The sequence below is a fragment of the Quercus suber genome, unplaced genomic scaffold (assembly GCF_002906115.3).
Source record: "Quercus suber isolate HL8 unplaced genomic scaffold, Cork oak 2.0 scaffold_579, whole genome shotgun sequence".
Lineage (NCBI taxonomy): Eukaryota > Viridiplantae > Streptophyta > Magnoliopsida > Fagales > Fagaceae > Quercus > Quercus suber.
The window spans coordinates 468,574-479,792 of NW_027070024.1; the positions used below are offsets into that span (position 1 = coordinate 468,574).

Sequence of the window (11,219 nt, forward strand, 5' to 3'; positions counted from 1 at the left end):
GAAAAAAAAAAAAACAAACAAACAAAAACAAAAACCAAAACCACAACCACGGTGGCTGGGAAGGCGTGGGGTGAGGCGATCGGCGGCTGGGAAGGCATAGGGTGAGACGATCGGCGGCTGGGACGGCATGGCTGAGGCGATCGGCGGCTGGGAAGGCGTGGGGTGAGCGATCGGCGACTGGGACGGCGTGGCTGAGGCGATCGGCGGCGTGAGATGAGATGAGATGAGATGAGACGATCGGCGGCGTGAGGCGATCGGAGAGACTGACTGAGAGAGAGAGCTGAGAGAGTGACTGAGAGGGAGATGAGAGAGTGACTGAGAGAGATGAGATATGAGAGAGAATTTTTATTATTTTATTTAACCGGCCGAATAAAAAAGTATATTTTATTTTTTGCTTCAGCTACAGTGCACATCTATTTTTAGATGTGCACTGTAGCAATTCATCTATAAATTTTAACTTTACCACCGCTGCTGCATGAGGTTTTTTGTGTTTGTGGAGCTAAATTTTAGCATTATAGCAATTTAGCTCCACTGCTGTGGGTGCTCTTAGGAGGGATTCAGGAAGAAAAGAAAAGAAAATGAAGGAAATAAATTCCTTCATGACCCACCACTCTTTTGGAAAGAGAGAAAAAAGAGAGTATTTATGGTGGGTCCCATCAATAAGGTGTATTTCCCTTCCTTTCTTCATTACAAACCGGACAAGAGAAACGAAAAAATTTGACCTTTCTCTTCCCTCTCTTCCCCCTCCTCTCCCCTCTCTTCCCCCCTTTTCCCTTCCCTTCTCTCTCCCCTTTGTTTTACCAAACACAGTGATAATGTAGACCCACCAAATTAAAGACCTCCAACATTAAATTGGACAACGAAAACTGAAGACACAACTTTTGCCCATTTGAAGCCGATCTACACAAAACTCAATCAAAGACCCATTCTAATTATCAAAATTAGACAAAGGCCCTTTACTCAAAATTGAATTACAAGAAATCAAAGCTTCTCTGACACTGAAAAGGGAAGAGAACATTTTCGTAAGAGGTATACACATCTTGAAAGATTCACTCTCATTGCATGAAATTCATAACAAATCAGAAAAGCTTTTGATTTGGTTTAATTGTTTTTTGAGATCTAAGATCTCAAAGCACAATCCTAGTCCTAAAAGAAGGGTTCTGGAACTTCTAAAATATGTTGTCCTTTCAATTTTGGCATGCTTGGCATCAACTTTAACTCTTAGTTTTTATCTTTTATGTAAAGCTTTTTAAAATCTCACGTTTTCCAATTTCTTATCACTTTTTTCCACTTTCTTATGTTGCATTTGAGATAACTTATTTTTACTATTATTTATAGGGTTTATTGCACTTTTTGGTACTATTCATGAGTCTTACTGTACTATTTCAACTAATTTGTAGCTTTAACTACAATACTTTCAGCAAAAAGTTTTCAATTTTAGCTAAATAAATTATTCACAAATGAACCCTTAAGCACACTTTCAATAAAAAGTTTTCAGCAATAAGCTAAATAAATTGTTCCCAAACGAATAATTTGAAATCTGATCTAAAAGTCACCATCAAATATCCTTTCTCTAGCTTTTACATCAACATAAATCCAACTAAACATTTATTAGAAGCGAACACTATAAATTGGAACTTTCTACAACTAAGCATTCAAATTTTGTTTAGTCTTAATAAGGCTAGAATGTTTCACTTACCACTAGAGGACAATTATTAGATTTTCATAGGATGAGATGTGTGTAATCACTTTTGTCAGTCTGACTATATTTTTTTTCTCTTTTCTTTAGATAAAAATCCTCCCTATTTAGCAAGCAATCAAAGTATAAACAGAACATGAGCATCATCCTCTGCATACGTTTCAATCATTATCATTGCCATATACGTAAAAACTTGATTTAGTATGATTGTATAATCAAAACAAAAAATAATAATAATTCACTCATTAATAATTAGTATAATCAAAGTTCCTCCTTGCCTTCTTAGTTTTCTAGAAGGCATGGCACCGTGGATTATGAAGTATAGACATAGTAGAGAAGGAAGTACTATACAAACTATAGCTTTCACGTTTCAAATATTTACGATGAAAAATTCTCTTGTTTTTGCTAGCACAACACGAGGTGAATATGAAAATTAGCATAATGCTTGAACATTTACAAATGGGATGACAAAATAGGTCTGAACCATCTATCTTAGCAAAATCCTAAAAGTTTGAAATCGAAAACCTCATGAAACGACATCGGAGTGGGCATTGTTACTTCTAAGAATTTAAGTAAATAGTAACAAAAATTGTTTCCTTTACTATATCTATATATTTACTAAACAAAGAAGCTGAGCTGGGAAAGTTAGCACTCAAAAAATTTAGATATAAAACAACAGAACAGCTTTATCTCTGCTTTCTCATCATCTAAAGAGGAATTAAAGAAGGTTTTTAAAAATAAAAAATAAAAAGCTAAGAATTCATACAGACCATTGCTTAAGAAAAGAGAGAACCTTGCAGATGCGGATATTGACAGAGAGGCTTGAACGATTCATCACCAAAAAACTTTTGTTTTTAGGCACATCCTAACTTGATTTAGGTAGATGACAACTGACAAGTGACAAATTGATAATGAGATACTATTTGTAATTTAATTTGGATGATAAAAAACAACGTATGTTTGTATAAATTTATCATTTTTATTTCAATTATAATTTGTGTAATTACGCACATATTGACATAATTTAGCTGAGGTTTTAGAGTTCAGTCAAACACAAAGGTAGTCTAGTTTCAACTTTCAACCGTACCGAAGTTTGGACAGCCCAATAAACAATTGAGCTGAACAATTTTGCAACTTTGCTATACATTAATCATTCGTGATTGGTAAATCCAAAGGTGTGCCTTCTATTCTACGCTGATAAAAGAAGGGCGTTCACAAACGCAGAAGTCATTGGAAGGAAAAGAAAGGTGAAGTCTCCCATTTGACAGCACATTAATTTGGTTGGTCTGAACACTCAATTCCAATAAGTGACAAGCCACAATCAAGAAGTGGTTGGTCTAATTGTAAAAACCTAAATACAATATGCTAATAATATCCTAACACATATTTAGAATCCTAAACATCATTTTTATGGCTTAATCACCTTTAGTCTAAACTATTAATTAGTGAAATATAAGTAATTAACCAATTTCCATATATCAAACACAAAGCTACCATAAACTAAACAAGTAAATATCAAAATGGAAATAAGGTAAATGAAAGCAAATCAACACCAAACATAAAGAAGTGTTTAGGAAGAGGAAAACTTGAGACTCGAGCGAAAAACCTCTCCCTCGACCATAACATCAAAAATCTCCGCTAGGAAAATAATTGCAATACGATAGACATCTTGAGTCATCCAAACCCCAACTAGCAACCAACTACTTCTACCTCACTTGCCGGAGACACCTCCGTTGAACCACCAATAGACAACCACTAATAAAATTGAATTTGAGATGGTTTCCTATATTTCCAAAACTTCACTCATATCTCACCATGATCTGTGTTTGTATGAGATGAAGTGAATAAAAATCTCTCTCAAAGTATGAGAGGGATGAAGAGCGGATGAGAGTTTCTTGGCTCAAAACTAAAAGCTCTCTCTTTTCTTACAAAGGTGACTAGATGGATAATAAGAATGATGTGTAGAGATTAAGTTATACTCTGATCATTCTCTCTTGCCACATTCAACATACACATATTGTGTGTGTTAGCATTTTTACAGTAGACAGAAGAATATCATAAAACATAACAATTTGATTATGCAATTTGTGACATTGTCGCAACTTGGCTAGTCGCAAGATGCCTAGTCAATACTTTGATTTAATTCTTTTGTCACATGTCACTCATGAGCTGAGTAGGTCGCCTGAGGTCGCGAGTTGGCCCACAATGCAACTTTCATAAATATCACAAGGCTCAAGGACTTTTTACCCCAAATAAAATTAAGCCCAAAAAGATACATTAAAATGGGACAAAAAAATACACATAAATTTGTAATTGAATAAAGCCAATTAAAAACATGAAATTTACAATCTCCCTCTTTGGCTATTCTATGACAAAATACACCTATACAGACTTTAAACTTAAATGTGAATTAGAAACCTAGGAACAACAAAAGACTCACACCTAACTCTAATGACAATAGCAAAACTTGAACTTGAAAACCAATGAACTTAAGGCAAGTAGAATAAAGTAAAAAAGAATAAATAAATACAATGCTATCAGTATAAATGAATGATATGCATGAATGCACGTGTTTAGGAAGGCTAACAAATTTGCAGACTTTTTGGCTATAAGGGGCTGTTGTATGCAAGCTGATTTTGCCATTTTTGATCACTCTCGCTCTGCTGAATTTCTTCCTTTGTTGTATTCGGATATGTATGGTGTGTCCTTTTGCAGGCTGACAAGCCCATCTCTGGTGTCTATAAACAGTTAGTTGTTTTATAATAATTCCCTTTTAACCAAAAAGAAAAAAAGAAAAAAAAAAGATATGCATGAATGAAACTTTATCAATCAAACAACAACCATTTTTTTTTTTTTTAAATGGCTACAATGATCAAAACACCAAGTAGCGATCATCCACACATGCAAGCAATTAAGCACACAAGCACTAGTGCATGTCGAACATTAAAAAACAATATAATGGAAATAATTAAGCATAATATAAAGTTTTAAATCCAAAACACCACACAAGCCAAATAGGCCTAAACACAGCCATAAGTACATACCAGCAACTAGAGTTATAAGTACTATAAATAAAGACCAGATAAAAACAGTATGCGTATAAAATAAGTTACAACAAAAAGAAACGAGTTAGATTTGGTGTAGCTAGTCAATCTTCTCTCCTCCTGACTATGTACTCCCCCTTCTGTGAGCAATCCCTCTAAGTAAAAGAAGTCAACATTTAATGCTCTCCCCCTTTTTGGCAGAATAGGCAAAGGTAGTCCTCTAATGCTCCGCAGGAAGTGAAGGAGGAGGTGGAGACGGAACATGTAGAAATTGCTCAATCCAACCAACACTTGAGTCAAGAATGTCAAGTTGAGTGTACATGCCAACAAAGCGAGAATCCACATGGGAGAAACCCGATGCGAATCCACATGGTAGAAACCCGACCTGATGTGATCTGAATCAATAGCTCTTTAAACTTTGCTTGGATATCAGGCAGATCAAATGGAGGAGGGGCACCCTACTCTGCCATTAGTACCATCCTTTCAATCTCCGCTTCAAGGTCAACATTGGCACCACCAAATCCAAGGGCCTCTTGGTGACTAGAAGAACCTTTCTATTTATTCTTCTCAATATGTGCACAAATCCTTGCAAGAATGGAGATGCCGATCAGCCCAACATGAGGAAGAGTTGTGTATGGATCAGGATAGTTCACCGAAAAATAGTCACAAATCTTGAGCACAAGAGAGGGAAGTAATAAGCCATTTCTGGAAGAAGTTTGGGACCCTTCTTGACAAAAACAATGAGAGATGTAGTAGCAGATGTCAATGGAGACGCACTTGATATAAGATCATAGAGAAACCTTGAACAACCGGAGTTGAGAGTTGTCAAATGATCAATAGGATATAGATTGGTGCCCATGATGGTGAGCAAAGCCTTATTCTCAACCGAGAAACCTCTAGTCATTATAGAACTACATCCAGCTGACACCGTCCACCAAGGAATGATGCAACTTAATCAATATTGTGGAGAAGTAGCCTTCTGTCTCGACTCTTGGAAGAAAATTAATAACAATGATACAAGATATGTCGCCCGGTGTGAGTTCAAAACGAACACCTCTAGAATAGCATAAAAGACTCTCAATACCTCTAAGATTTGCATATAACTTCCAAACTAAATTTGCTGTGTATCTAGACTTGGAAAAAATGAAATAAACCTTTCTCAATGCTGAAGAGAGCTTAGTGGAAAGAGCAGATGCATATATCACCATTGACCATACAACACTAAATAGTAACTTCTTCTGGACTTGGAAGTGTTTACGATATGTTAATTCAAATAAGTCATCCTAGTCTTCCTAGTGGCATAAGATTGATAAGTCGGAAAATTACCTAATTAACTTGACCAACTATATTTGGTATTATCATATTGATATCTTTTCTAAGTATGAAATATTATGGTAAATGTACGGTCAGTCTCGGATACGCATGGCAAAGTAAGGTCAAACACCCAGCTTCTCCTTCCCTAGTATGGAAAGCCAACAAGGCATTATAAGTTTTAGTTCCATTTGGTGGAGGAGGCACTAATCCCCCTTCAAATTTGGGTCCTCTGTCTAACCTATAAAAAAGTAAGGGAAAAGGGAAAAGGGAAAATTGGTCAAAACAGACCGAACCGCAGGTCTGCTGATTAAACCAAATTATTAATGAGATATTAGAAATCACCTAAAAGAAGTTTCGGCTGCTTCAATTCTACAGATCTTGCTCCATTTCTCATCAGCAAGAGTAATCATGCTTCATTCTAGCATTCACCATTAGCACACAGATGGATTAAAAACCATATGAAATGCAAACAAGCTCGGCCTTCCTTCACAATAACGCAACTAAAACCTGGTGGGTTACAGCATCATTGTGAAACATACATAACACGGTCAACTTTCTAAGTTTTTCATAACCACCTCATCAACAATCAACCTAAACTAGATTCAATGGCAAATCACATGATGACACCCAAAATTGCAAATGAACAAGGTGGCATCATGCAGTGGCAAATTAATGATAGACCTCTTTCTCATGCCAAACCAACTCACCATACAAGCCTTACTTCACAGCATACCTTACACTTTTAAGAGTAATCCTAACAATGATGCTGGAAGAATTTTACAGAACTAGGATGCACAAAAAACAAATCATAGGACAGCTAGAAATACAAGTTAGAATAGGAAACAATAATTCGAAACAAATTATATATACACTACAAAATTCATCAATTACTATCGTTAATTGCCATCACAATCTCTCTCTCTGAACAGTAAAACAACTCTTTATATTCTAGAATGGGTTAACAATAAGGAAAATCCAATGCAGAATAGAATTTTGAATAAAAATTGGTGAAGCTTTGAAGGGGACAATCAACCATGCCAACTCTACTTAAGCTTGACAATAATAGCTCTTCTATCCACTGAGGAAGCAATGCACAAATCATAGTATACTCCAATAGTATTCAATTCAATGTCATTTTATCCATCCGTAGAGGATCATATTGGCAATATCATTCAAATGAGTTAACCAAGTCAACCAAGATCACACCTGAAAGCAAATACAAAATTTGTTGTACGTAAATATCTCCGCACTAATTTCTTATTTAGATGAAAGAGCACAATTTTCTAGACAATGTTTCCTCTAAACCAATTTGAAGGGATGTCCTTCAACTTAATATGTGATGATCAGACAATCCTTCATGTGTATTTTATTTACAATTTCTTAAACAAGTTATATTGCTTATTAGGACATGTGAATAATTATTCAAATTGTCACATACTATATTGGAGGAGAATTCTATTATGTTTTCATCATGTAAATGATGAGTTTCTTTTTTCACTAGCTGATGATGATAAGGGACAATGGTGATGGTAACATAACAAGAACGAGATGCACACAAGCAGCAAACTGATTGACTTATTTCAAATTAGTATATTACACTAGACGATACACTTTATTTTTTGTCGGTAGAGAAGGCTAATACTAACAAAAACTACTCGCCAATATTAACTAGTACAATTCTGGAGACATCAACAAAATAACAGATATCAACCCTAGAGAGGGGATTAGAAAAAATATCTTCAGCTTGACCATGAGCCAATCAAACCAAAGCATCAACAATTTAGTTAGCCTCCATAAACATATACAATATCATTTTACAAGAAAACTGGTGGAAGAGACCTATAATCCACAATGAGGCAAATAAACAAAGATTAGTTTTCGCCTAACCCTTTAGGAAGGACCATCACTAGAGCATCAAATTCTACAACCAAACTAGTGAGCCTCAAAGAAAGCACAAGATATAAACCATCCCTTCATGCCCACAATTCAAAAACAACACTAGAAGTTATGCCCCTTAGAAAACCCATAGATCCAAAAACCACAATGATCCCGCTGTAGGCCCCCTCAATTTGCCAGATCAAGACTACCCAACGCCAAAAATTCACATTCAACTTAATCAAGATCCAAATGAATCATCAAACTTCCATACACATCTCTACGTGATTAGATTTGGCATCCCTAAAGGAGCATAAAGTTCAACCGCTCTATGTATACAAAAGTGGAGACAAAATAAATCGAGAAGAACCTCAAAAGACTAAATTGGTTCTATCAAGCCAAAGACTCCAAATCCATGGGACACAAGAATTTACAATGCACATCTTATTTATGCTTTATGACCTTTACAGAAAGATCAACTCTAATTTGACTACACCTATTATCATCTTTTTGCTATTTTAAGGAAACTTGAATTACAATATACTTGAACTTCTAGTGCTTCCAAGTTCAATGGCTTCTATAAGAACCTTGGTTAAGCCTCAGTTGATTTGTTGTGGTGTTGTTGTCGTTTGTTCTTTTTCTTTTTCTTTTCCTTTTTTCTTTTTTTCTTGAAATTCAACAGTTACAACTTACATCGAGGGGAGGTGGGTATTTAAATGCTAGTTCTCCTAATAAAGGAGAACATATTGTGGCATTGCACTACAAGGCTCTTAGCAGTTGATTTGTATTTCTAGCCTGCCTTTGGGTCAAATCTTTTATTTTCAGGCAATGAACCAAAGACGCATCTTGTCTCTTCAATATGAATTGAAATCTTCCACAGTTAACTCACATGTGTAAGCTAGGATTTTTCTTCTATACACTTAGCACAACAAACCAAATGGTCAAAACCACAAACAACCCAAATTAAGCCTAATTACATTACAACAACTTCAACCAAAGCAAAAAATGAGAATTCCAAACTGGGCTGCAATTTCATTTCAATGACTTAAAACAAAGGATGTTTTAACACTACAATGACATGGAAACAAAGAGTACAAATGGTCCTAACTCCTAAGAACATTAAAAAGCTTCCCTACAAGCCACATACAGATAGGAAATTACATACAGTGACACAAAAGACTGAATTTGTTTTAACACATTAAGCTTTCTTGGGCGATTTAGTGGCCCTGGCTGGAGACTTGGGCTCCTTTGTGGCCGCCTTCTCGGTCTTCTTCGGAAGAAGGACAGGGTTGATGTTGGGAAGTACACCTCCATGTGCAATGGTCACACCTGCAAGAAGCTTTCCAAGCTCTTCGTCATTCCTCACAGCTAGCAACACATGCCTCGGGATAATCCTGTTTTTCTTGTTGTCTCTTGCAGCATTTCCAGCCAATTCCAAAACCTAAAACCAAAAAAACAATATTCTTAAAAGTGAACAAGAAAACTAATTTCCACAAATTAACCTATGATGTCATCATTGATTTACAACGTTAAACCAAGCCACCAATCAGTTTTCTGGTATGGCCAGGAATCGAACCACAAATCTCTTATTTGACGATAAAAAACTTTACTAATTGAACTAATTGGAACTCACAACAAATTCATTACTTGAGACTACAGTAATGCAAGATCTAATAGAATCATAGTTCAGACAACCAAACAAACTAACTAATTTAAATGTTTGGCTCTAATTAAAACCTACAAATGAACATTAAATTAGCTTCAAATTCTTAAGTTCCGAAGTTTGAAAACCTAAATTACTTCTCCATTACAAGTTCTACTTTTTTTCATATTCTTTATAACTGAATCAAGCAGAAGCAACTAAATCAACTAGAAACCCTAAATAGCCAAAAGCAACAAAAAAAATTTGGTTACCTCAGCAGCTAAGTACTCGAGCACGGCGGCGAGGTAAACCGGGGCACCGGTACCGACACGCTGAGCGTATCGGCCTTTCTTCAAGTACCGGCCGATCCGACCGACTGGGAACTGTAGACCGGCTTTGACGGACCGGGAGACGGGTTTCTTCTTTGGACCGCCGCCTTTTCTTCCTCCAGCTCCTCTCTTCACTTTTCCACCGGTATCCATGAAAAATCACACAAAAAAAAATTTCTCGAGAAACAAACAGGGAGTGAGGTAAAGAGAGTGGTTGGACTGGAAGTGGGAAATGGAAATGGAAATTGTGTGAGCGAGCGGTATGGTTGGGTGGGTGAGATTTAATACGGACTCGGCGAGAACCATAGTCTGTGGTTGGGGGAATCTGGACTGTTGAATCTGGGTCTAATCGACGGTTGTGAAGTGATGAAGTGGCGATCCGCGTGAAGTGGGATGGACCAATGAGGTAAGGACGTGGATTTAGATAATTTAAGACCAATTTTACTATTTAGACCCTATAATATAGGAGTATCTTTGCTTGTGTTTGGGGTTGACATGGTCTATTGCGATTCACGAAAGTTAATTTCATATGTGTCGATCAATAATCATAATTGGTTTTGTCGTTGTAATTGTTAAAAAAAAAAAAATTGTAATTATATATATATACATTTTTTTTTTTTTAGTAGTATATGATGGGACAACAACAACTCTCCAGGTTCGTTCATGAAGCTCGTCCAAATAACAAAGCATGCCCGTTAAGATACTCGTCCAGGACGAGATCGTCATGGTAGAGTCCTGGTCAATCTCGTCCTGGAGAGCACGTCTTGGACAAGCTCGTCTTGGGTAAAATCATGACACTTCACTACGAACCATTGCCAACAATGGTTAAAGAAAATAGAGCCAAGCAATATAACTTCCATAGCAGTTATGGAAGCTATCTCCAAGTTTTTTGGACTCCGCAACAGCGGAAGAAGTTACATAAAAGAAATAACCGGTTATACACACTATATAAGCATCTTACGAGAAGGTAAATGTATTTAGTTCTTTCTTCCAATATACTTAGAATTACACAAAATACTGACTTTGCCATTGGAGGTTTCTTGGCCGGCCTCCACCGGTCTCTTTTGATTTTCTTGTTTGTTTTTTCAAAGTTCGCCAGTAGCCTTTTAATCGTTAGCGCCCGAGACTTTAGCCCACTGATTTCTGAAGAACTATCAGTATATATATATTTGTTGAAGAAACAATTAGATTTATTATATAATTGCATTTAGAAGAAAAAAAAAATTAAAACTTGTGTGACAGACCACAAAATTAATTATTTTTCATAGAGACAAAAGAAAAACTAAACCAGTTGAAACACGACATACCCCAAAAGT

At 36.2% G+C, this 11,219-nt stretch overlaps 1 protein-coding gene across 1 annotated transcript; it reads right to left on the bottom strand.

Annotated features, from left to right (window-relative positions):
* Positions 1-8,938: 8,938 nt before the first annotated feature.
* On the bottom strand, positions 8,939-10,163 carry LOC111989544 (histone H2A). Its single transcript, XM_024021337.2, has 2 exons — positions 9,847-10,163; positions 8,939-9,373 (listed from the first exon to the last, which is right to left on the bottom strand). Exons 1-2 carry the CDS (start codon positions 10,054-10,056, stop codon positions 9,131-9,133), a joined length of 453 nt encoding a protein of 150 aa, XP_023877105.1. The 5' UTR covers positions 10,057-10,163; the 3' UTR covers positions 8,939-9,130.
* Positions 10,164-11,219: the final 1,056 nt, after the last annotated feature.